This window comes from Lipotes vexillifer, unplaced genomic scaffold (assembly GCF_000442215.2).
Source record: "Lipotes vexillifer unplaced genomic scaffold, Lipotes_vexillifer_v1.1 scaffold90, whole genome shotgun sequence".
NCBI lineage: Eukaryota > Metazoa > Chordata > Mammalia > Artiodactyla > Lipotidae > Lipotes > Lipotes vexillifer.
Window position 1 is genome coordinate 6061734 of NW_006782310.1, and position 26259 is coordinate 6087992.

Sequence of the window (26259 nt, forward strand, 5' to 3'; positions counted from 1 at the left end):
CTCTTTCCCCAGGTAGAATCCTGGTAGTGTTGGAGTGTGGGAGAGGAACCCGGGTTCTACCCGAGGCCATCACCAACAAGCTGGAGCTGTGTGGTCTATGCTCAATGCAGTCACGTCTCTGGGTCTTTGTCTTCCCTTGGAAAGAGGCGTATAGGATTGCCGAGACCCACTGGCTTGGGGAGGGGCCCTGCAAGGTGCTCTGAAGCCTCCAGCCCCATCTCTGTCCTCCCTTCTTGCTCCTTCCGTTTTCCTCTCCTCCTACAGGACCCCTCATTCCAGCCACTTGGCACACCTACGGGCATACCTGCCTCTCAGCTTTGTCATTCTGTTACCTGTTTGTTTGTTTGTTTTTAATGTATTGGGTGACTATATAATTTATTGCTCAAACTGGGACTCTTGTTAGTTTGAAAGGGGACACTATTCATAATTAGTCCTGGACAATGGCAACTCCGGACCTGTCCTGGCTCACAGGGACTCCTGGGAACCCTAGTATCGCGCTGTCTCCCTCCTCCTGCTGATTTTGGTCCTTCCCCATCTCGAAAGCCTGTGTAACACCCCTCCCTGGAATCCCTCCCTGACTTCTCCAGCCCACACCAATGCCCCACCCAGGGGACAGCCCCTGGCTCTGGTCCCACCCACAGTCCAGCATCATTTTCTTTTCTTTTTTTAAATTAATTAATTTATTTTTGGCTGCGCCGGGTCTTTTTTGCGGCATGCGTACTCTTCAGTTGCGACATGTGGACTCAGTTGCGGCAGGCGTGCAGGGTCTAGTTCCTGGACCAGGGATCGAACCCCGGGCCCCCTGCATTGGGAGCGTGGAGTCTTACCCACTGGACCACCAGGGAAGTCCCCAGCACCATTTTCTTAAAGAGTCTTTCTCCTTTCAGCCTGGGCAGGGTGCGGACTCTGGGGCTAAGTCCGTGGTGAGCTGGAGAGGCCCTCCCCGCACCCCCTGCCAACCAAGGGCTAAATCAAGGAGCAAAATCTCCCCTCCAGGCTTTTCCCATGGACCCACAGGCCTCATCTGAGCAGGGTGAGAAACACAACAGGCTGAAACCAAACTGCAAGAGCTCTGACCTGGGCCAGAAATCAATTAGGGGGAGATAAGAGGAAAGCAGGGGAAATCAAAGGCTAGACAGACAGGGCCTGGAGGCCGATGGAAAGTCAGCTGGAAGGAGAGGAATGCTTATAAAGTGCTCTCCCTGTCTCTCTGTCTCTCTCCTTTTTGCCCATCGTGTTCACAGGGCAGATCATCTGCGAGGTGTGACATGTGGCTGAGGGCACTTGGGAGACCCCTACTCACTGCCTGCCAAGGGGTCTTGAATCCCACCATTAGGCTCATCTCTTTGGGGTAAGCATTGCTGTCTTCAGGCTTCCCTTTTCAAATGCAAAATCGCGCTATCCCTGTAGTCAGCCTCTAACACTTCAACACAGATTCCTTTATCAGATGGACCTTTCCTCCTGCTGGCAGCTGCCTCAGACCACTTGACAGGAGGTGGGGGGCAGGGGGCAGGGGGCATTTTTCCCAGAGATGGGCATCCTTTTAGGCAGCTGACCCCTCCTGGTTCTGTCTGGGACACACCATCCTTCTTAGGTCTCCTTTTTTTTTTTAAAGATAAAATTTACCAGTAGTGAAATGTATGCTCCTTAAGTGTATAATTTAATATGTTTTGACATATACCAACACTGATGTACCCCGCACTCCTATCAAGGTATAAAACATTTCTATCTCCCCAGAACGTTCCCTCATGACCGTTTCCGGGCAGCATCCCGACCTCCTCAAAGACACCCAGTATTCTGATTTTTTTCACTACAGTTGGGTTTTGCCTGTTCTTGAACTTTATTCATAATGTACTGATGCGTGCCTGGCTCCTTTTCCTCAGTCTGGGAGATTCATCAATGTTGTCTGGCCCATCCAGGCATCCCCTGCCCTCTCCAGGTGCTCCGTGGAGCCTGCTGGGTATTGGGCAGGGGCGCTGCCACCAGTGGTGAACGGCTCTTGCGGGAGCTGGGAATGGAGCCTGGCTGACACCGGGCTCACCTTAGCTCCGCAGATGGCCAAAGGATTAGAGATTTCCAGTGCAGTTAGGGTGAGAGGCCCAGGGGCGTGGGCTCTGAACCCAGGGCTACAAGACCTTAGGGGACTATGGCTGAGAACTGGGGCCCTGCAGCCTGTTGAGAGTGAGCATAAAATAGCCCAAGGATGCACAGCGCCCCCTCTTCCAGGGAGAAGGACTGTAGTTTTTCTCACCATGACGCCCCCCACCCAGGTTCGAGCCATGCCCATCTCTCCTTTGTCACTGCAGGGACCTCCTAACTGTCCCCTGCTTCCACCTCATCCTTTACAGTCTGTCTCCACGCAGCAGCCGGAGCAAGCAGAGCACGTTTCTCCTCTGCTCAAAGCTGCGCAGTGCTCCCTGTTTCACTCTGAATAACATCCATAGCCTCTTAAACGGTCTGCTAGATCCTACAGAGTATCTCTCCCTGTGCTCTCTACCCGTGCCTTCTGTGTCCTCACTCGACCCTCTCCAGCCACACCAGGCCCTGTCCTGACCTCGAGCGCTGGCTGACACGTGCAGGACCGTGTGTTTGATTGGGGTTCTTTTTTACTGTCTGCCCCCTCCCCTAACTGTGAGTCCTGGGAGGGCAGCCCAGCACTTCTCACACAATTGAATGGATGAATGAAAATCTTCTCTCAGTTTCCCAAAGGAGTCTGTGACCCAGAAAGGTTAAGAACCGCTAGGCAGGAGCAGAGCAGCCAGGTCAGCGCCAGGCCAAGGACAGAGGGCTCCCCCATGGGGCAAAGAGGCTGGTGGGGGAGGCCCAACCAGGCAGACAGAGGAGGCACAGTGAAGAGAAAGAGTGGGGGGCTCCTCATCAGCAAGCGAGGCCAAGAGTACCTGAAGGCAAAACATCCGGGCCTCTTAAATGCACTTGTTGCAAAGACTTCCTTGATTTACGCTGTTTTCCTGCGCCATCCCTTAGAATTGCGATGGATGAAGGGGGTGGGGAGGGAATGGTCAGGGTCCCGGGCATCTCCAGGCTGGGAAACTCCTGAGAGCAAGGGTCCTAGGGTCTGGTGTGGGGACCAGGGACCAGGCAGAAGACCTGGGACAGAAAGGGAGTCTCGGGGACCACTTGAAAGCGTCCCTCATGGAGTGTCTGGTGCATGGGGACAGGAGGAGCGAGTGAGAGGGTGGAGGGAAGAGAATCCAGGATGGAGACCCTGCGAGGAAGGAGAGACGTGGCAGCCTGGCTGAGGACTGAGACACCGCTGGACTTGGCTGGCTCCCGCGGCTAGTGCTGCAGCCTCCAGCTCCCTCACTCCTTCCCAAGTGTCACTTAATGTTTGCAGTTATTTACAGATATGTGCCCATGGCAACCAAGGCTTCAAAGTTACTCTCACAATTCTGTTTTCTCAAATATGTTTCTCTGGTTGATTGCACAGAGTTTTCTGGAAGCTGGCCAGGCCAGTGAGTTGCATTTCCAGCCCTGGGCTTCTGAGCCTTTGACCCTCCGCCTCAAGATTCCTGTGTGGTTTGCCTCCACTTCTTACTTCTAAATAGACCCACTTGGGGCACATCTTCTCCCAGCTGCTGTCAGGCTGTCTCAGGACCTGAGTTTGGAGCCTGCTCCCTTCCACCACCTGGGGAGACCTGAGCCTGGGGGCACCCTCTGAGCTCCTTTAGGTTCCTTGAAGGAGGGCCTTCCCCCTTCACTTCTGACCCCTGGCACCTGGCCCAGGGACTGGTAAACGTAACCCCTGTATTGTAGACTGTCACTAACTGCGCCCCAGGTGGAGTCCCACACCCCAGCACTTTCACAGCACCGCCTGCGTGGTTCCTAGCCTGTGTATCCACACAACCGTTCCCGGGCCCCTGCTCTGGGCCAGGCACAGGGCAAGGTGCCAAGATACAGAGAGGAACAAATACGGTCCCTGCCTGCACAGAGCTCACCTTTGAGTGGGGAGAGGAGGACGATGGATGAGAAGAGATCAGGATGGTGGTCTGTGCCATGAATAAAATAAAACAAGGTGGCAGCTGGGGCAGCTGGGGCCACATCAGTTGGCAAGTCAGGCAGGCCTGGGTGAGAGGGATGGGTAAGCTGAGACGTGATGAAAAGCGATCATGGGGGAGAAGGAAGAGGTGCTGCAAAGGCCAGAGCAGGGAAGTTTGAGGGGCCAGGAGGCCAGGGAGCTGGAGCCAGGGAGTGAGGGAGGCTGGGGGTGGAGTCCTGGAGGCTGCAGGACTGCAGGAACAGGGGAGGTAAGGACCTTGGACTCCCACCTGAGTGAGACGAACAGAAGCCTCTGGAGAGTTACATAGCAGAGACACAGGCTCTGATGGGATCAGTGTGGAGAATGGGCTGTGGAGGCCAAGGTGGAGGCAGGGAGATGGAAAGGAAGGGAGGCTCGAGCAGGCAGGGGATGAAGGAAAAGTGCCTCGGCTAGAGTGACGGGCCACCCCAGGGTTGCACAGCCTGCGTATCCTCATATACTCTTGTCCCTGCCTGGTTCCTTGTTCCTGCCTGTCCTCCACCAGACCTGACGCGGCAAGGGGGCAGAGGCAGGGGCACCATGCCCCTGCCATCGCAGCCGTTCACTGATCGCTTGTTGCACTGGCTCCTGTACCCCAGGATGTGCTGCATCCAGCACAGCACTCTCAGAGGCCAAAGCCATCCATCCGCTCCCGCACAGCCCCCAAAGCAGTGCTCGCTTGGCCCAACGGGGAAGCTTATGGGCTGAGGGTTCCAGGAAAGCCCTGAGGACAGGCGTTCTTCCTCCATCTCATTGCACCCACGGCTGCTTCAGGCAAGGCAGGGGTTTGGACCACATGGTTTCTCCCAGCTCAGCCTTGCCTGCCTGCGCCTCCCAGGAGAGCAGACTCTCCTGCTCCGTGCTGCCCCTCCTTCTGTTCCATGAGCCCCTCTGGGGAGGTACTGGGAGCCTGAGCCCAGGCTGAACCATCGCTCTGTGTCGGACCCTGCTGAGATCAAGAAAGTGCTAACTCTGCTAGTGGTTCATTGAGTGGACATATCTCTATTAAAAATGATTTAAGTCGCAGGCATTTAATTGATATTATAAATGTGAAACTGGGAAACAATGCGTTCTCTTGTCACTGTACGTCATGGAGCACGGATGTCTCTCTGATGTGCAAACCTTCCAGCATCGGCCTTCTCCCTGCTCTGCTGTCCTCACCACCACTGTGCAGACCTCCTACCTGTTCTGGGCCTGGGCAGGCAAAGGAAAAGGCGGGCCGTTGGTGCGGGAAGGTGGGTGGGCCTTCCTCCACCTTCCTCCACCTGGGCCTGGGTTTGGGGAGGACCTGCAGGAGGGTGTGTGGGCTGGGGCTACTCTCTGACCTTCAGGAACTTATGACCTTATTGATGAACAAACACACACATACACACAACGTGATCAAGGTTGTACAGAGACTAGAGAGGTCAGGGAGAGCTGATGCAAGCAGGGAAGGTTTTCTGGAGTGAGAAGGCTTTGAACTGGACTTTGTGCCTGGGTAGGATTTGGAGAAAGAATGAAGAGACAAGGGGCTGAGAGCCAAGACTTTGGAGTCACGCACATCTGGATTCCAATCCAGTCGTTACCATTTAATCTTTGTGTGGCTCTGGGCAAGTGATTTAGTTCTTACGAATCACAAATGCCTCATTTGTAAGATGGACCTGTGATCTTGTTATGAAAGTAGAGCCATCACCTCCTCTATTCTGGACGCCATACTTCTCTTAGGATGGCCATACTGCAAGGTGAATCGCAATAGAACTCTTCATGCTGGCTATTCCTAAGTAACTCCACGCCCAGCCTGTACTCCCATTGGAGGGGATGAACAACGGGCCAGATTGAGGGGTGCTCTTGAAGGTCAGTCAAAGGGAATAGGAAATAGGGAAACATTGTAGATTCTTGAGTTTGGGAATAGAGTATCAGGTTAATTTGAGGAGTGCCGATCTGGTGGCGGTACGTAGGGTATCATCGTGGGAGAAGTTGGAGGCCAAGATGCCTGGCCAGGATGGTTGCCGGCGTCCCACCCCCAACGCTGCTTTTCGCTCCGTCCCTCTGGCATCTTACTCTCTGTAGCAGCCTCATCATTTCGGACTGGTCTCATGCCCGCCTGCCCCCCATCCACCTTTCTCAAGACCCTCTCGGGCAGAGCAAGGATTCCAAGAACTGGACTTGGGCTCAAAGTCAGGTCATAGATGCCATCCCGTTTCACCCACCCCACAAGCCCCTCTTCTGGCCTCCGAGAGTCACCTCTCTTCTCTCCCTCACCTCTCTTCTCTCCCTCATCCACTGAGCTCCTTTGTGGGAGGTCAAGGAGCTGCCACCCACCACCAAAGCTCAATCTAGGAGGGGCAGCAGCTGAAATGACTTCTCAGCTTCACAGCTCTAGTTTCCCCCTCAAAGGCAGAGGTCATTCAAAATTAAGGATGATCTAAAAACTCAGGTGATCCAAAGAGTTGGATAGTATGCACATCATTTTGTTTGGACTTTGGAACATATATTGACTTTCATGCTGAGCATGTTGGATGCTAAGGGAATATGGCCATTTTAGAAAAAGTCCTAAGAATACACTGTCTGATGCCCATTGGCCACGCCTTCCTGGTAAAGATCTGTGGAGTTACCCACATAACGCTCCCACCACAGCAGAGCCCCCTCCCTCACTGCTGTTTCTACCCTCTCCTGCCGCTGGAAGTGGATGGGGAGAGTGGAGCTCTGTCAGTATCTGCAAGACTTGAGCTCCGAAAGTACCCCGTCCATGTAGGGGGCCAGAGGCCTCACAATGCCTCTATCCCCTGTCACCATGCCAGGCAGCCCTCCATTAGCACTCATACCAGCAGCCAGGGACAAGCTCGTGGCCTGTGGGAGCCCCCTTCTGATGTGGAGACAGGCTGAACAGCAGGCAGACTGCCCTGTGATCACCTAGGAGGGAAGAAGTAAGTCGGGGACCACATCGGAAGGTGTTGAGAAGACACCGGGTAGCACAGGACTCCCAGCCCAGGTTTCCTGGAGGTGGTGCAGGGGAGGAAGGGCCAGGACTAGCGAGGACAGAAGCAAGGGGACATTCTGGGGGCGGGGCACAGCAGAGTTTCCTGGGGGCTGCGGGGGTGGAGGACAGTGTGTGGAGGCAGTATGGGGGAGTGCGGTGGGTCCAGCCGGTGAGACCCTTCTCCCGGACCCGCCTGTGTGAGCCGTCGGGAGAGCAGGGGCGGGGCTTGCAAACGGCCAGAAGCGGGCAGGAGCACAGGCTGTGTGAGGACAGGGCTACCAGCCAGGTCAGGGCAAAGGGGGCATGAAATGGAGCTGTGCGGGTGCAGAGTGGGGAAGGGGCGCCATCCCGCAGGAATTGGGGGCCCCTGGACGGTGCTGAGAAGGCAGGGAACTGAATATCACATGTGGATGGCCTCTGGAAGGAGAACAGATGAGGAAGAAACCTGGAGGGGGAGGGCACTTCCCCGGCTCTTATTCACATACTCACATGCGCTGGGGTGAGTGAGAGCCTGGGGTGAGTGTTAGGCTGGAGGCTGGGGGCAGAGGGTGGGCGAGTGCAGGCGGGGCAGAGCGCTCTGGTCTGGATCTGGCCTGTCCTCTCCTCCTGCCCACGCTGAGCCCCTGCCAGGCAGTGCCGAGCCCGCTCGGTCTTCTCTATAGGAGAGGTTAACACTCGAAATCCTTGCGGAGGACTCCTTCCTTCACCCCCCCACCCCTCACTTCCCCCCAAAAAAGGAAGATAGTCGTTGAAATTGAAAAATGGTGCTCAGTGAAGGGTTTAAAGACATTTTGAATTTAAAATATATTTTAAAGGTCATTTTCAGCAGTAATTATAATGGTGGGGCTCTTAGCAAAAGGCAGGGTCCCAAAGGAGTATGAGACCAAATGGGAAAAGCAGCACGAGCTGTTCCGCTGGAGCCCTTGGAACTGGGCGTGGGCGGGGGTGGGGGGATAGAAGGGGGTGCAGTACCCTCCCTTTTAGAGCTGGCTGGGTCACCACCGGCTCGCCAGGAACAGGGGACTACACAGTTAAATTTGGCCCTGGCACGGAAGGGTCCTCCAAGACCTCCCTGGAGTGCGGCATCTGGGCTTCTGGGGCTCACAGAACCCTCATGGTGACAGAGACTGGTGGATCTGTCCCTCCTCTTGTCCTGCCTGTCCCATCCCACCCTCCCCAACCAGGAACAGCCTCTCTTTCTACTTCCAAGCACTCACTCAGGGGGCCTCCTGGTGGCAGGCTCCCAAACCTATCCCAGGGCCAACTCCCTGCAGCCTCATGGTGAGGTGTATCCATGGCTTCCTGAGCTGGGGGGATGGGCCTGCAGGAAGCCCGCATCTCTGCACTTCTAGACCGTGACTGTGGTCCACATTTTGGAGAACAGCTTGAGGACATGACTACACTGGCTACTTATTTAAGCCTCAACGCTTTCTATCCTATATCCCCAGCGAACAAACCCACCCACTCCTTGGCCCATTTTTTTCCCTCTCAGTGATTGCACCCATTCTTTGCAGGAAGCCTCACCCACACAGATGCACAAGCTTGTTGAAGCAACACACACGTTTGAGTGCCTATTGTTAATTCTAGAAGGGTTGGCCAGGCCCCAGAGGGTTCCTGAAGAAGACTGGCCCATAGGCTGTGGAGAGAAGAGACAGGGACAGACAGAAGGCAGTGGAGAAGGGGTGTGTCTGGGCTTGTAGGAAGAGCATAAAGGGCCATGGGCGGTAACCTGGGAGGGCTTCCTGTAGGAGGTGTGTGAGGCATGAGCACATGGACAAACCAACAAAATAATGAAGAGCCAAGGACAGTGAATAAAGATAAAAGTTGTGGCCTCGGCCCCTGGCAAGCTGCAGACCCTGCCAGCCCAACTGGGGAGAGGCAGGTTCGCTCACCAGATTTCTGCAGGTCCCCAAAGGCAGCCAGAGCCCTGGCTATGGGGTGAGGGGCGCAGAACGTGCCTCGGCCATCGTCTCTGCCCATCGCCCCGCCTTCAGCCTCTCCGTCCCCGTGGGCTTCCCTTGAGGGAGGAGCAACCAGCCAGGTGGTGGTCCCCTCTTCCGAGGCTTGAGACAGTGGCACGGAGGTGAGGGCTGGTGGTCCCGGGTTCCCGGGGAGGAGCCAGCGGGGCGCGGGGAGGGGGGTGATGGGGTCGTGGCTCTGGGACCGGAGCTCTGGAGGCGGCGGAGGGTGGAGGGAGGCAGGAGGAGGCGAAATATAAAAATACCCGGGAGAAGTGCAGCGCTGGGCTACAGTGTTATTAAACTAAAGCATCTTATAAAACTCAGGCCATTAATAACAGGCTGCCGCCAAGTCGGGGTAATTTATTCAAACTGCGGGTCCCGGATAGAGGAGCAGATGTTTCAGAGCTGCTGGTGTCATGGAATGAGTTCCAAGGGAGGAGGGGGCGGTGCCGCGTTCCTGGGGAGGGGGGGCGCGGGGAGGGGCCCTTCTCACGGATTAGCGACAGTCCCCGCCTTCCTAGGGGGTGGGGACCTCACCCCAGGCTGCCGGAAGCGGGGAGGAGGGACCCCGCGGAGGACAGCTAATTTAGCTCAACAAGTGCCAGGATAGAAAACCAGGGGTTAAGGACAGGCGGGCAGGTCTCCCTGCCTATAATGTTGCTGCTCCTAACCTATCCAGCTGAAATGCCACCTCCTACTAAAAGTTGTGTTAGGTTTTTCCACACCCACGGCGTGGTGCTGGGAATCAGAGGGACCTGGGTTCCTTTCCAGATGCAGGCACCACCCACCAGCTGGTGACCCCAGCTAGTAAACCTGTGGGCCTCAGTTGCCTCATCTATACAATGGAGCAATGTTATTACCTGATATTACGTAAGTCACAGGACTGGAAGACGGGGAAACAGTCACCCACAGGAAGGACCTGGCCCAAGGCAGAGGGGAGGGGATAAGGTCTGTTGGTTTCTTGTACCATACCCAATGGCCCTCACTTGCGGTTATTAGAGGTCTTCGTGTGTTAGAGGTCTTTTCTGGTTTCCTAATGGGCTCATTGTTTTTACCCCAGACCCAGCTAGACTATGAACTGCCTGTGGCCAAGAATCACGTTGGCTGGGCTCATCTGGATGGGTGTGGCGTGCACACAATGAAGGCTCAATCACTCAGTGCTTACAGAACAGAGACCAGGTGAAAGCGGGCTACTGCGGGGGTAGGATGTCTGCGCCTTTCTTCTCTGATGGGGGAAGAGGCAGCAAAGCTCTCACAGTTCTCCCCTTGGGCTCCCATTCCTTCAGCACCGTCCCCTGGGTCTTGGTCAGACCGTGGGTCCTAGTGGCGGCGGGGGGGTGGGTGGGTGTCAGGGCCTCAGCCTCAGAGTCTGGCCACAGTTTCCGGGACAGAGACCAGGAAAGTCAGCAGGCCCCTGGGATACGGAACTTCTGTAGTTGAAAGCCCTCCTGCCCGATTTTGCCTTTCTGGCAAAGCACACATCTCCCCTATGAAGCTGTTTCAGACTCTCGTTGGCTCCCCTCTGGGAGTGTTAAACGCTGGGGGTGGGAGGGTGAGGTGGGGAGTCTGATCCCCACCAGGCAGGGAATACAGAAGGGGCCCAAAAAATGCTGGGTGCCCTGAAAACTCATTATTTAAAATGGATGAAAAATGATTTTCTCCGTTTTGCCGAGCTGGATGCCTGTTTATTGAGTGGGCTTAGAGTGGGACTCAGCTCAATCAAGGGGTGCTCTGTCACACACCCCGCCTTGGGTGTCCAGCGTCGTGCTTGGGTTCCCATTGCTGACAGGAGGCCTTCTGGCCTCTGACGGCTTGCGCAGTGAGCAGCGCGTGGGTACGAGGGTGACACTCCAGAAATGTCCCAATTGGAGGCAGACACGTCTCTCCCCACAGGCCCAGCTCCGATGGTGCCACCATAACGTGATGAGAGAAGAACCAGGAGGCCCTTCTGTTCCTCACACAGCCCTGACCTGAGATGACACCACTAGAGCGATGTCCTGTTAGGGAGAGAGTGCTTAAGCACGTTCTGCCCTTGGCAGGACAGCATCAGTGCCTTTAGCAGACGCTGATGCCAGAGCAGGGGACCACACTTTGCCATCTCTCTGGTCTGGCCTGAGGGCTGCCCTGTATATGAGGGTGAGTGGGGGATTGTCAGACGCCTGGGGGAGACTGTGGAGGCCGCCAATAGCACCCCCCCACACACACACCCAGGGGAGGCGAGGGGAGGTGGGAGGACTCTGATGGCAGGGAGGGCTCCCCCAACTCCCACCCTCGCCCTCCCCCAAAGTGCTCCCTGCCCACCTGGCTGGGAGGTCACCGGCCCTGTGCCTCTGCTCCCCTCGAACTGGACCTGCTCATAGCTCAAGGTTCATTTCAAATGAAGGAGAAAGCGCAGCCCCACACTCACGGGGCCATCAGCACGCTCTGTGATGAATGGAGCCTGTGTCACTCAGTGAAAATGAATATTTCTTTGCGATAATGGCCAGATGGTAGCAACTCTCCAATCCAAATTAAAACATGCATGATAAATGCCAGGAAAACAGAGGAAGACAAAACCCCAATCTGGAGTGAATTCTCTCTATAAATCTTCCCTTTGCGCCCCCTGCCCCCCATCACTGCGGCTCTGCTAATAGCCATTAAATTATTAAGACGCACTGCAAGGAGAATGCCAATGTCAGCGGCACCCACCCCGCTGCCCACATCTGCTCCCTGCTTGTGGACCTGGCTTTGGAGGGGCTGGGGGTGGGGAGATGCAAGAGGGGGCAGCTTTTAGGCCAGCAGAGAGCTGGGATAGTAGAGAAAGTTGTTGTTTAGCGAGATGAGTGGGAGACTGGCCTCTGGTGCAGGGCTGAACACGCCTGCCCGCACCGAGGGCACAGTCTCGACAGAGAGACGAGAAACTAACAACCACTGCTTGACTTCACAGCTCAGACAGAGGGCAGGAAAGGGGTTCTGAGCTGGAAAGACCAGTGAGGAACAGCTGGAGAAAGCATTCCAGCAGGGTGGACCCTGACGAGGGCTCTGACCACGTAGAGCTGGGCAGCTGGGAAGGGTCAGAGAGGGCTGTCCGAGGGTGGCCATGTGCCTGAAAGTGGGCATGTACCTGGAGGTCTCAAGGCAGCAGGTAGTGGTCAGGACACAGGTGGCTTTGGGGCTTGTATTTCATGGTGACAAAAGGGCTCTTGAACTTAGGTTTTAATTCCCTTGCCCCCTGCCCCTCCCCTCACAGCTGGAGGCTGGAAGAGTCTCTCCCTGGTCTCCTTGACACCCTGTCCAGTCCCCCCCTGCAGGTGGCCAGTCTTCCCATGTCCAGCTTCCACCAATCACCACTTCCCCTCATCTTCCAGAAAACCTCCAACTCTTTAGCGGGGCCTTCCTTGGAACCCTCTCCTTGGGCCAGCTGGTTTCCTCATCTTACCCTGCATCCTTGTCTCACTCAGTCTTCTCAGCCTGAATCCCCTCCAGTAGGGAGCCTCCTCCAGAAAGCCTTCCCTGACTGCTTCCGCCTGCACAGCTCTCTCCTCTGCGGGCCGTGGCTCCTGCTGTCTCCACTGCTCATCTGGTGCTCTTGAGGCCGTAAACTGATCTCCTCACCAGACTGAGAGCTTCCCTAGGGTCCAAAGCTCGGCAAAGACTTGAAGACACCTTCCTGACCATGCATCTGACTTTCACGGTCAGCTCTCCAGGGGCAGGGATCATCTCTCTGCACTTTTGAGTCACTTGCCGTTGGCCGTTCCTGTCCAAGCCTTAAACCTCCTAAGTCACCAGGGCCTGTTACTCTGTTGGGATGTGGCATCCGTGACGTCAGGATCATGGGTTTGTCTCTGATATGATCAAAAAGAAAATCTGTGCTGGCTGGTCTGCTGACCTCCAGCCTCTGCAAAGCCTTCCTCCTCGTCAGGCCTGGACAGACAACGCCCTGAGTGCCCAGGCTGGCTCTCCTCTGCTGGGCAGACGTGGAGTTTCTCCACCTGCTCCTCCCTGAGAAGGGCCTCCACACTGAGAAGGGCCACAGACAGGCTCATCCTGCTGCTGACTGGGTTTGCACCTTGGGTAGTTCAGCTTCAGACCCTCCCCGATTCCTCCTACACCCACCCCCATTCCCAAAGGGCATGGGGGAGGGGAGTGAGGAGCTGGAGAGCTCCTCCTTAAGGCTGTGGTCCAGCCTCATCCTTTGTGCCTCTGACGGGTGGCACTGATGCTGGGAGAACTTCCTCTGGGTCTCAGCACCCCAGCCAGACCTGAGAGAAGGCAGCAAGGCATGGGTCCTGCCCAGAAGGGTTGAGGTGTGAAGGCTGATTACTGGCTGTGTGATCTTGGGCAAGTCACCTCTCCTCTCTGAGGAGAATGGGGGTGCTGCTCGATCCACCTTGTGGGGCTGGTGCAGGGCTTGAGGTGCTCTTCCCGCAGGACCTAATGGGAGAACCGAGGCCCTGCTGGCTCTATCCATCTTCCTTCCGGAGCCCTGGCTTGGCTTTAGCAGCAGCTGCTGCAGGCATTGCCTGGTTCCCCTGTGCATTGTCCTGGGCTGGGTGGGGAAGGAGAGCGGACAGGCACATCTGATCAGGAACACTGGGCCTGGTGAACTTGGACTGAAGGGTGAGAAGATACAGGCCCCCCTCCCCCCCAGCTTCAGACACTGTGCGTGCATGGGTGTAGGTGTCCACACCCTGGAATGCAAGCAGCAGTGAGACCCACAATGCATCACATCTGGTCTTCTGACTACAGGGAGTGGACTCTCTCTTCTTTAGCCAAACCGACTCTTCTAATTACTTTTTTAAAAGTCTAAAATGCCACATACTTGCCTTGCTTGTCCCTGTTTTCATGTCTTTGCCTGTGACACAGCCCAGATCCTACCTCTTGGTAAACCTGTCATTCCAATAATCACCTCCTCCAGGAAGCCTTCCTTGTCCCACACCATTCTGGTAAATTCATACGCACAGTAGAGGTCTGGCCCTGGGCAGTATGATTTCTCTTTGCACTTTGTTGATCACACCTTGTCAGAGGTCCTCACCCCCGCCACCTCTCATTTCCCATGGACTGGACTCCAAGAATAAAATAATTGCAGCAGCTGTCATCAGGGGAGATTCCACAGCTCACCAACTGTATTCCACCTATGGCAGCTCCAAGGGGCTGTCACCATCCCCTTTGTAACAGGAGGTGGCGAGACATCACTGTGGGAAGGGCAGGACATGTGGGTGTGATGCCAGCATGGGCCCTTCTCTCTCCCCTGCTCCGGCTCCCTTCCCCCATCTGGCTGAGTCTCCCTAAGCTAGGGTCTCCAAAGCACGACTTATATCTGCCCCAAAGCCTTAGAAGGCTTCCCTTTGCCTAAAGGCATCAATTTACAGCACCTTCTGGAAATCACTTTTCCCATATCTTGCTCTCCCCCGACAGTAGATGCCTCATTCTGGCCTCTTGGGATCCTCCAAGCTTTCCTTGACTCGGCTTATTTTCCCACCTGGGAAACTCTGCCTTTCCTCCCTCAAATCCTCTCCCCTCTGAAGGTCAATCAGGTGTTACCCTTTCTTTTTTTTTTTTTTTAAAAAAATAAATTTATTTATTTATTTTTGGCTGCGGTGGGTTTTCGTTGCTGGGTGAGGGCTTCCTCTAGCTGCGGCTAGCGGGGGCTACTCTTCGTTGAGGGGCGCGGACTTCTTACTGCGGTGGTTTGTCTTGTTGCAGAGCACAGGCTCTAAGCACGCGGGCTTCGGTAGTTGTGACTCGTGGGCTCTAGAGCGCAGGCTCAGTAGTTGTGGCACACGGGCTTAGTTGCTCCGCGGCTTGCTGGGTGAGGGCTTCCTCTAGCTGTGGCTAGCGGGGGCTACTCTTCGTTGAGGGGCGCGGACTTCTTACTGCGGTGGTTTGTCTTGTTGCAGAGCACAGGCTCTAAGCACGCGGGCTTCGGTAGTTGTGACTCGTGGGCTCTAGAGCGCAGGCTCCGTAGTTGTGGCACACGGGCTTAGTTGCTCCGCGGCATGTGGGATCTTCCCGGACCAGGGCTCGAACCTGTGTCCCCTGCATTGGCAGGCGGATTCTTAACCCCTGCGCCACCAGGGGAGTCCCAGGTGTTTCCCTATCTGATCTCTCTGGTCTGTGCTGTCTCCCTGCCTCCCATCCCATCCTCCCACTGCACAGCCTCACTGCTCCCATATTGCTCTCAGGCTGTTCCAAGGCGGGTGTGTCGGGGGCCAGGAGGGCACTGGATACATCTTGCCCACGTCAGGGCTGCCTCGCTGAGGAACGCCTGGTCCAGGAAGGACTGCCTGTGACATCCTCTTGCTGGTCCTGCCTGTCTCCTGAGGAAGCGGGCATCTTCCCCTGCATTGCCCACACAATGCCCGCAACAGGACTCCGTGGGAGCGGCACGGAGTGGGAGACAGGGCCCCGTGGGTCCCTCTCTCTGTCACTCCTATTCCTGTCATCAGCCCCTTCACCCTGGGCACACATGAGGCAGCTTTTATATATCATCCAGGAGCCCATTTGCAATAATTAATATCCCATTTCCCCTGAAACAGTCCTTTGCTAAATTAGCCGGGGCCAGAGGGATTTTGGTGAGGAGCCATGAGTCTCAACTTAACTTGCCGAATGGATTAAAAGAACCTTCAAAACAAAATGCAGATCAATCAACACCCTTTCCCCCAGCTGAAAACCTAAAGTCCATTTAAGCTTGGCAGGTCTGCAGTTAATTATAATTTCACACTTATGGCAGGAGTTACCGAGGTATTTATACTGTGTGTCTGCCCCCACGGGGCCCTCTTTAGGGACCGTTCCCACCAGCCACCTCCTTCCCCAACCACAAAGACCTGTCTTCATGCAGCTGCTATTTGGGTTCAGTTGTGTCAACCAGAGGACCTTTCTGGAGTTTAAAATTTTCTTTGTAAAAGGAGCTTGGGAAAGAAAGGAGACAAAGATCCTTTTAAGACAGAAGGAACAGGGGTTATGGAGAATAAAACCCCAGGGCAGGGGAACCTTGCACCATGATCTAGGGGGCCTAACTTGGAAGTGCTTAAACAGTAGGAGAGATTATGGTCAGATATGTGGTAGAACTTCCTGCCCATCAGAGAAGCCAAGCCCTGGGTGGGCCACTTGGCCTGGTGACGAAGTGTCTAATCCTCAGTCCTAAAAAGCAGATGGCCCCTGCCCGAGGCTGAGCGCCACCGCTGTCTGGGAAGTAAGGAAGTGCTGTCTTAGGTCTGACATGAATTTTATCAAGCTGGGCACTGTACTGCTTTTTCTTAAACATCAGTCCAAAATACATCAGGGATGCAAGTACAGGGAAGATCTGCCGGGACGTTGGCTTTGGGGCTGGTGTTCAAGGGAAAACATTACAGTCTACAGCTTGAGAAATTCCAGTGGGAATAGGGCAGGGCAGGCTGACAAAACAGGGTTTCTGGACTCTGATGGGCTGAGAGAGGCCCTGGGGTTGCTCTTCATCTTGATGGTTTTTGAAGTGGGGGGAGCTGGGTGAGAGGCCGACTCACGGGGGAAGGCGGACACAGTGGCTCCTTGGGCCCCTCCAGGCCACGGGGTGCTGTGTCCTGGCCAACAGGGCACTTAGCTCTCCCCCAGCCAAAGGTTCACCTTGACGTCTCGCTCCAGGCCCCTGGGCGCAGACACAGCTGCAGGAAGGGAGCACGATTTCGAACCAGAGGACAGAAGATCTAAGGATACGGGGGTCTGCAGGGTCTGGGAGGGGTGTGTGTAGAAAGGAAACACATCCCTATCACACACACTTCCAGGGGTCCACACACTGCCTGCTTCCAGGAGCTTCTGTGGGGACACAGAAAGATCGGGGGGTGGGGAGTGTGGGGCATTTTCTGCTCTGAGCTGCAGACCCCTCTCCTTTAGGTGGCTGCTTGGGGCCTCAGTCACTGGACCCCTTCTCAGCCCAGGGTCGTACCCTCTAGTTGGGGTGGGGTTGGCTCCACTCATTCTGAGGTCTCTCCAGCAGGGTACAAACCAGGAGCCCCAGAGTAGAGGTCAGGATGTGCTGGACCCGGAGGGGACGCTCCTGAGGCCCCAAAGGGGAAAGACTGGGGCAGAGGTGGTGGGGGGGCTCTTGCTGTGGAACTTGACTTCCAGACGGTGACTTGGCTGTGGCAGAAATGGGGCTGTTCTTGGGCCCAGAGCCTCTGTCCCCCCCACCCCCAGGACCTTCTGCAGGGGTTCATACCTGTCCTCCAAGCCTTTCCCCCTCCCCTCCCCCTGAACTGCACCTCGGGTCAGGGGTCATCTAGAGCAACACTGTTTTTTAAAACCTTGTTTCTTACTGTCATGGTATCATTTCAGATGAATCTTCAGTGTGCTGTGCCCTCCCCCCCACCCTTTAGCCTTATGTTTCTTGTACCCCCTCCTGCCTGGGACAGGGGCTTCCTAGCAGAACCCTGAGGGGTTTCTGTTCACCCAGAAGCTTTTGTCAAGTGAGTCATTTATTGCCTCTCAAGATTGGAAAATGGAAACTTCTGTATATTGAATTTTCCTAAAGCGGGGCCATTTCATCTGCTGCTCACGAAATTGCCTACCTAGAGCATGGGACGGAATAGCTAGAAAAGTCTGGACGTGAGAAGCCCAGCATCTGGGGGTCACCAGTGTGGCCATGGGTCTCGGGGGCCCCAGGACCGCAAGGTGAGGCCCACACCCCTCAGCCGGTCCCCAACAGACCCTTGAAGGCCTCCCGACAGCACATGGTCTGGGTCTGTTTAGAAATAAAATAATGCTTAGAGGAGAAATGAGGAACTTAATAGGATTTTAAAAGCCACAGGAACTGATGGGGCTACAGATGGTGGAGGGGCTGGGAAGACGGAGTCAGCCCCGGTTTTATGGTGGGGAATGTGGCCTCGGGGAGGGCCTCAGAGCCACGTCCACATGCATCGTGTCCAACCTCATTTGCTGGCCCAGCGGGACTCCGCCGCCACGTGAGCACCGGCTGTGATGAGGGGGACGGACGCCCTGAAGATGCTGTTAAACGGACAGGGAGCCGCGAGAGGCTGCAGGAGCCGCTTGGCTAAGTGACCGGCCCTCACCTGCCTCGGTGGAAATGAATGACTCACGGGCTGTCGCACCTGCGCCCAACCCTCCATGCCTTCCTCGCCCTGCCCTTCCGGCCAGAGAGAGACCGAGACAGGAGGGGGAGACTGACCTGGTGGAGAGACGCAGACATGGGCTCCCAGGTCTGCAAAGGGAGAAGAGGGAGGGTGGAAGCTCGGAGGTGGGGGACTTCAGCCCTAGGTGGTTCTGCAGGACTTGGAGGGGTACATAAAAGAGGTTCCGTCACCCTCTAGAAGCTTCCGTGTGTGTGTGTGTGTGTGTGTGTGTGTGTGTGCGTGTGTCGGGGCGGGCAGGGGCGGGCGGGGGGACAGTCCATGGCTGCAGCTCAGGGCCGCTCCCTTTGACATCGCCGGAGCCTCCTCTAGGCCCTGCCGCCCGGGGCGGGGTGGGGTGGGGGAACCACAGGACTTTATAACGTGGAACTCAGCCCTCCTGCTGTGTCCACCCTACAATGTCCACAATCATTGGGCCTCCGTCCAGGCTCCCCTATCAGGTTCAGTCTCAGCTGCCCCTTTGCCTCCCTAGCCTGGGCCTGACCAAGGCCCCCTCAGGAAAACACGCCTGATGGGCCAGAGAGGGACCGTGGGAGCCCCTCGTCGGTCCCCACGGTGGGCATGACCGCTTCCCGAGCTCGGGCTCACACGTCTCACAGGTTGCTGGAGGCTGGAGTGTGTCTGTGCTCATGTGGTTTCCAGTCTGGGTCCCTGGAGGGGTGACAGCATGGCGGCCACCCGGGAGGGCTGCTTTCACCCTTGCTGCTGTTCCCTTGGAAGGGCTCCCCGGTGCCTCCCTGCCCCCTGAGGGGGCGGCCCCTTGAACCCTGAGTCCCCTCTTTCCCAGGACTCCCTCCCAAGCCGTCTTGGTTTCTAACTTCTCCAGTGCCTCAGCCTGACATCTTGCTGCTTTGTTCTGTCATTTCATGTAGATGAGATACAAACGGGTGGCCCCAGTCTGTGCCCCGCCCCCAGTCACTGGATCCCTGGTGGGGACGTTCGGTTTCACTTCACCAGGCGCGAGTGTGGAATTGGGTGTGTGTCTGTGGGTGCCTTTGTCAGCGCTGAGCGGACAGCGTGTTGGTGGGAAAGGTGTGTGAGTGCCTCCCTCATCTGGGGCCCAGATGAGGCCTGCATTAGCTGAAACTTCTGACCTGCAGCTGGCTACTGCGAAGAGGTGGGGGTGGTTTCTGTTGATGGGGCCAGAGGGGTGTGGCTTCCTATGACACAGCTCACATCTGCTGCTATGTGGCTGGGACTGGCGGAGGTGGGGTAGGACCAGGCCAACGTCTGCTGTACTGGCCCAGGTCTCAGCCACTCCTTCCCTCCTCAAGGGCTCCTACTTGTTTGCTGACCCTCTTGAGCCCCTTGGGGGGGTGGACCCCAGCCCCGGCCTCCTCCGGTTCAGCCCAGGGAGCCCCCAAGCAGGTTTGCTGCCTGAGGCCAGGCTGCTCAGAGCCTGACTTCCTGAAAGGACCCCCTGCATTCTGGCTGCAGGAGCCTTGCCTGGGGGCCGGGGTCGGGGGGAGCTATATCCTGTCTTCAGCCGTAGCACTCATTTGGACTGAGACCAGGGAGGATGGGGAGGGGGTCAGGGCTACAGGGCAGCACACTGCGGGCACCCACCCAGAGGCTGAGAGTGAAACGGAGAGGCTGAAGGGCCCCTGCATCTGTGGAGACCCAGTTCAGACGGGGACCGTGAACCAGCTCTTGGGGCGGGTACTTCTGCCTGCTAGGAGGCAAAGGACACAACAGTGCACGCCCAAGAAAGCGTCCTTGCCTCCGAGATGGCCAGGGCAGGTGGGAGGATGCCCTATACCTGGTTCCTCTCTATCCCCAGCCTGCCTCACTCCCCTGGTGAATGAACTGGCTTGCTTATTTGGGGGTGAATCTGAGTTGATATACGACTTGCTCCAGCAAGTTCTGTGGGGTTCACAGGATTCTCCTTGCAGCGGGATGGGTCCTGGGGAAGCTCTTTCTCCTTTGGTTTTCTTTCCCCACCTAGCTGGAGCCCTGGCTCTTGGTGGTGGTATCAGGGGCTGTCTCCTCTCTTCCTGCCCAGGGATGTTACAGCTGTGACGCCCTCTCTTTGCCTGGTCCTCCATGGGGTCAGTGGCTCCTGCTTCTGATGGAGACAAGTGCAACCCCTTGGCCTTGTGTTCAGGGTCCCATTTTCATTTTGGGCCCTCACTGTCTCCTGCCAAGTCTACACCTCTTGGTCCAGTTTTCACCTCCTCCAGGAAGCCCTCCCTGCTTGCTCCAGGCCACAGTGGGTTCTCTCTTCTCTGACCCCTGCAGCCCTAGTCTCTCATGTCTTATGGGTAGGTCTGGGAGCTTCTCGTCCAGACTGGCCCTGCCTCCCTCACCTGGGACCCTGTTCCTCTCCCCTCATTTACCTTGAAAATAGCCCTAGAGGTATGACAAATGCCTGCAGCACCTTCCCACTGTCCCCTGAGTCCGAAAGACTATCCTAGGAGTCAGAGGAATGCAGAGCATCTAGGTGCTGGTTACTGACAGGCAGGGCTTTGAATTCTGGCTCTGCCACCACCTAGCTGTGTGACCTAGGTAAACAAGTTACTTAGCCTCTCTGTGCCTTGGTTTGTACCTTTAAGTGGGGCCAATAACTTCCACCTCCCAAAGTTTTCGTGTGGATTAAACGTATTTGTTTAAAGTCCCAGCCCTCGGTGGTCTGGTGGTTAAGACTCTGCGCTCTCACTGCTGAGGGCCTGGGTTCAATCCCTGGTTGGGGAACTAAGGTCCCACAGGCTGCGTGGTGTGGCCAAACCAAATCAAATCCCAGCCCTCAGTGGGTGCTCTGTAAACAGCAGCTTTCCTGGATAGTGAGATCTCCCATCCCTGGGTGAGGGGGTGGAGGCCCAGAGAAGCAGTGTCCGGGCCAGAGCTCATTCTGGACAAAGATGGGACTAGAACCCAGGACCAGAACAAGAGCTGCCGTCCTGTACTCTTCCTGGGGAGCTCCAGCCAAGCACCTAGCCTGTTAATCCGGGATGAGGAGAGTCCGGGTGGGGCAGACCCACCTCTCCATCTGGGGCCACCTCCTCTTCCTGCCCCTCCTTTCTCCTCCCAGCTGTGCCCCCAAGTCTTCCCAGCTCCCTGCCACCTTCCCCTCTACCCACTTTCTCCCAGGCCTCCCTCCTCCTTCTGCCCCTTTCCCTTCACCTTTCTGGGCTCTTCCTTTCCCATCGTGTTCCTCCTCCGCCCCTTCCACTCCCACCCCTGCCTTCCATACCTCTCTCCTGTTCCCGTTTCTTTCATCTTTTTTAATGTTCACCTCTCCCCCATCCCCTCCCTCCACTGAAGAAGTATTTAATGGATATTAGATTATCTTAAACTTTCTTTTTCTTTTCAAATAGCTTGGTGATGATGCTGACTCAGGATCATCTCCCTGTTTAATACTGAATATGCAATTAATAGATAGATGTTTAGGTTTGGCTCTCTTTTCCCCCCTTTCTACTGCAGGAAGAATAAAAGAGCTGATTAATCTGGTTTGGGGCAAGTGTCAGCGCAGGAGATATATGGGAGAAGGGAGATGAGGTTAGCAGCTTGAAGCCGGAGAGTTACTGCCTCCAAGGCCAGTGAGGGGAGAAATGGTTGCATTAAGCGCAGCGCGGCCTCGCTGGCAGCAGGCTTCCCGACACCCTGCTCCCGTCCTGGATGAAGAAGTCATGCCACCCCGACTTCTCCAGGTGTGGAATATCCCCTCCTTCAAAGGAGCTCAGGTGCCACGTCCTCCGAGGTCTCTGGCTGCCCCCACCTCGGGGACCCCTCCTCTGGGACCGCAGGTGCCACTTACCGTCCGAGCTCCCTCCCCACCAAAGCCAGGGGTCTCCGCTGCCTCCTGGCCCTGCCACACGGACAGGGCGCTGCAGGTGAGTCACTGCCTGACAGGTGACCTGGGGGCCAGGTCCTGCTGGTCCTTTCTCCCGGAGACAGTCTCTGGGAGAGGCCCTGCCTCTGCCCCGTGTCACCGAGGGCACCTGCGTGAGGCCAGACCGCACGCCTCTCTCCGCCAGGGCAGGGGGCCTGGCCCTGGGTGTCTGAGGATCCTCTGTGTGCAGAGAAAACCAAGTAACTGGACTGCCAGGAGAGGGGCAGGAGCAAGCAGCGTGACCCAGGTGTGGCCTGCAGCATGAGCCCTTCACACCTGAACCATTTTTACTCTTCAACCAACCTGCCCCCATGATCGGGGTCCTTGGGATGGGGAGCTCTCAGAGGGCCACAGGGAGGCGCGCCTTCGGGCAGCTGGGCTTGTTGGGTGGGATTCGAGGCCTGGGTCAGGAGGGCCCCAGAGCCATAGAGGCCTTGTGCCAGGGTGGAGGCCCTGTTGGGGCCCAGAGGGCAGAGGCCTGTGCTGGAGGGACCACAGGTCCCAGGCGTGGGCAGGCCACCTGTGGCCACACTACACTTTCCTCAGGACAAGAACCTTGACTCTGAATTTGCAAATAGCTTTTGCCTATTTTTCACTCTTAACTTCCTGGAAAATTCGGGGTGGGGGAGAGAGGGGGAGGGAGAGAGAAGTTCCTCAGTGCCCAGCTGAGCTGAGATGAGAGTGAGTGTCCAGGCCTAGCCAGGTGGAGCCCAGGGGCAGAGGGCACTGGCTTGGGCATGGTGTGGGCACGGACACCCGGGCCAGAAGCCTGAAGGGTGGGCGCTCGGCAGAGGAGCCAGAGCCTGGCCTGGTCGAGCCTCTGTGTGCAGTGGGGGGGGGCGGGGGGGAGGCCCCTGCTGGTGGACGGAACAGAGCCTCCCCTTGGGGCACAGAGGCCTGAGTCTGGGGGTGAGGCTCTGTCCTCCTGCTCTGTCCCCTTCCAGACATCTGCCTGTCCACCTGTATGTAGGTCCAGGGTCTTGACTTCGGCAGTCCCACCCCGCAGTGGGCAGCCCCGCAGTGGGCAGCCCCCCTCAGATTCACCCACTCTGGCCTGAGCCTTCCCAGGGCAGGACTGAAACACATTTCCTCCCTCCCAGCCTGGCACCCTTTCAACTAGTCCAGTCCCATCCCAGTGGGGTTTTTCTTGGTGACACAGAGGTGGGCCTACCCTTCTGGGTGTCTTAAAGGGGGCAGTGGAGTGCCCAGGACATCCTACTTGTTTACTCATGGGAAGGAAGGAACCCCAGCATACGGCAGACCCCAATTCTCCCCCATCCTCTTTACTCTGTCCCCACATCCGTCACCCAGGGCTCCAAAGCCCTGTCCCAAACCCGGGCCATGAGGTCCCCAGGGGGCAGGGGGAGGCGGCAGGGAGTTGCTGCAACGCTGCATCGGGGGAGGGGAGGGGGGAGGGAAGGAAAGGAGGGAGGGGGAGGGGCAGAGACAAGTGGGCCCTCACGTGAAGGGGGCTGGCGCAGGCAGCTACTACCTCCTCGGCTCTCGCTGTCCGCTGGCTTCACCTGGATCGGCCGGTTCATCTGCAACAGAGCACAGGGGGGCAGTGTTAGAGCAGACACATCTGCACCCGAAGGTACACAGGTGTTCACGGGGACATAGCACACGGACCACACCACAGACACATACACCCGCGCACCCGTGCAGCTGCAAACGAGCGGGTCTTCACTAAAGCCACCCATCTCCCCTCCCCAGTGTGGTCCCCAGGGTTCCCTGATTTCAGGAGTGTTTCTCAGGATTGGAGGTCTCCAGTCCTGAGAGGGACCTCCAGTGGTCCCTCTCCCAGCTTTGAGCAGCTCTTGCTGTGATACTAGAATCTGAGGTGTCCCCTCTCTGGCCCACCCTGGAGACAGATCGCTTTGCTGAAACTAGCTGGTCTCTGGCCGGAGACTAACTCCTGCCCAGGTTGGGGCACGGCAGTGAGTTGCACCCCATCCCTGCAGTATCCTGCAGACGCTGGCTGTGGGTCCCAGGGGTGCCTGAGGCTCTGGACCACCCAGCTCCTTGTTGGAGCAGAGCTCAGGGCTGGGGCTCCTGACTGCGGCCAGGCTGTCCCCTCGGGGTGTATGTGGAGTGGGCACAGCTACTTGTCTCACGTGGTGTCTGGGTGCCAGGACGACACCAGGCACGGCCCGACGCCCCCAGCCTTTTAGCCGCCGGCCTCTCTGGAGGATCCGTTTCAATGCCTCATTCAGGCCACTAGGGGGCGATGAACTCCAAGGATCTGGGGCTCCGCAGCCTGTTTCTCATCCTCCGGATGCCGGAGGAGGCATAAGGTGGGCTCTCAGGCCCTGAGGATATTTCAAACAATAAAAATGGTAGGAATCACGCAAATGGAATTGTATTTTATGTCTTTGCCAGTGCTTTTGCTTGTCCTGTACCTCTCTTATACCTAACTGTATTTGCATTTCTCTCACAAACAAACCTTGACAGGCAGGCAGCGCAGGTACTAAATGCCCCCATTTTGTAGATGGAGAAGCTGAGGCAGGTCCACCTTGTGGCAAGATGTGCCTGGGAACCTGGGTCCGCCAGAGCTATTTTTGGGCTTTTGTCCTCCACCAGGTGACTTTCCGTTGCCAATTCCCCTTGTGTGTGGAGGCTGGACTAGCCAGTCACAAGCTTCCTTCTGGTCTAGGATTCGAAGTGAGTTTTGGTTGCGTCAAGACGATGGGTGGGGGAGTGTGGGTGCCCGTGACTCAGCAAGGTGAAGATGAGGCCAGGGGAAGGGCAGAGCCACGCAAGGAAGGACAGAGGCGGGAGGCAGGGCACAGAACAGAGGAAAAGGAAGCACAGGTGGCCCGGAGGGTAAGATAGGATTCTGGGGGGGCCAGTCCACTAAGAGGGGGTCCGGGTGCCATTGTTTGACAGGAGGCCCCCACTCAGCACCCCTTATGGAGTTGAGGGAAATGAAGGTACTTGGTATGTACACTCTGCCTGCGGAGGAAGGTGTGGGTTTACGGGAACCTCCAATTAACAGGGAGAAGGAGGAGGGACATAGGAAATTCCCAGCTTCATTTCGGGGGTCCTGGCTCCCCCATAGACCACCTCCTTTCCAGTCCTTGAGCGAAGGGTCCAGGAGGCTGAGCTTGCATCTGGCTGTGGGAGAAGGGCTGTACTCTCGGGTTCCCGTTCTGTGTCTTCGGAGACTCCACATCCAGCCCTTCCCTAGGCTGTCCCTCCCTTCTGGAACACCCCTTCCTCCTAGTCTCCCCCAAAGCTGCAATAGTCTCTTACTCCAGAAAGGCCCCACAGCTGACCTGGACCCAGTTCTGGCCATTGTGTTCTCCTGGGTCTATTTCTATGGCTTTCTTGCTTATGTAATTATTATAATGCTCCACGGAGGGATTATTATCTCTCTCTTGCCAATGAAAAGCCAAGCTCGGAGGAGTGGCAGATGCAGAATGCAGCCAGGGTGGGGAGGCACGGTGCTACCATGATAAGGTGGGTTGGACTTCCTATGTTTCACCCAAAGCTGCTCTGAAAGGAGGGGGTCAAGGGAAGATGTCCATCTGGCAAGGGGCAATTGGGCCACCAAATCGAATACAACCTCCTCCGCCTGGTCCCCCAAATCTGGCCCCCACCGCCTCTTGCATCATTCCATTCCTCACGACCGGGCACTTTCCTCCCCCATCTGTTCCTTCGGCCTGTGAGCTCTTTTCCTATACCCCCACCAGCCTCTGGCCCTTGACCCTGAAACCTTCCTGGTACTCCAGGGGGAAGGGTCCTGCAGCAATTCTCCCTTTTCCATATAGAATGTACAGTCAAGTTGGGAATTGAGTTGCAAGGGGGGCACCGCACTGCTACACCTACAGGAACACGAACAGCTGCTACAAAATTATATTGTCGGATTATCATCACTTCCCCTAGGACGCGTGCAAATAGATAATCTTTAACCGAGGAAATGGAGTTTCAGAGAGGTTAAGAAACTAGCTTGAGGTCACACAGGTGGTAAACGGTGATCAAGATGAACCCAGGACTCTTAACACCAGCCTACATGTTCGGGAGATTCTGGGAACCAGACGTGACAGGCTTAGGAAAGGTCCAGGAAAGTTCAAAACAGAGTGTGGGGAAGGGGGTGAGCGGTGGGCTGATTCAGGCTTCCCCGGTAAGGAGTTGGGCGTGAGGAGGGGCAGGCAGAGGAGGGTGAACCAGGCTCAGCTGGGCTCTGCTGCTGTGGAGACGAGGCAAGGAGGAGGCCGCAGAGGAGGCTCCATCCCTGGGGCCAGAGCAGGCCCAGGCCAAGCCCGAATGCTTAGAGGCAATGCTGGGAGGAAGGGCAGGGACCCTGGGAGGACACCTCCCCTGGCACCTTGTTTCTGAGTCCCATGGCAAATCTCTGTGGAGAACAGAGG

General features: G+C 56.6%; 1 protein-coding gene across 15 annotated transcripts in view; it reads right to left on the minus strand.

The window, feature by feature from the left end:
- CELF4 (CUGBP Elav-like family member 4) overlaps positions 1 to 26259 on the minus strand; it is a 307282-nt gene that overhangs the window by 53068 nt on the left and 227955 nt on the right. For 7 of the 15 annotated variants that reach the window (XM_007455221.1, XM_007455223.1, XM_007455235.1 and 4 more), the window contains exon 3: positions 23352 to 23430. In XM_007455221.1, the coding sequence (XP_007455283.1) occupies positions 23352 to 23430 (79 nt within the window). The remainder of the gene's footprint in view (positions 1 to 23351; positions 23431 to 26259) is intronic. The other 8 variants (XM_007455228.1, XM_007455232.1, XM_007455234.1 and 5 more) reach the window with 2 other exon arrangements.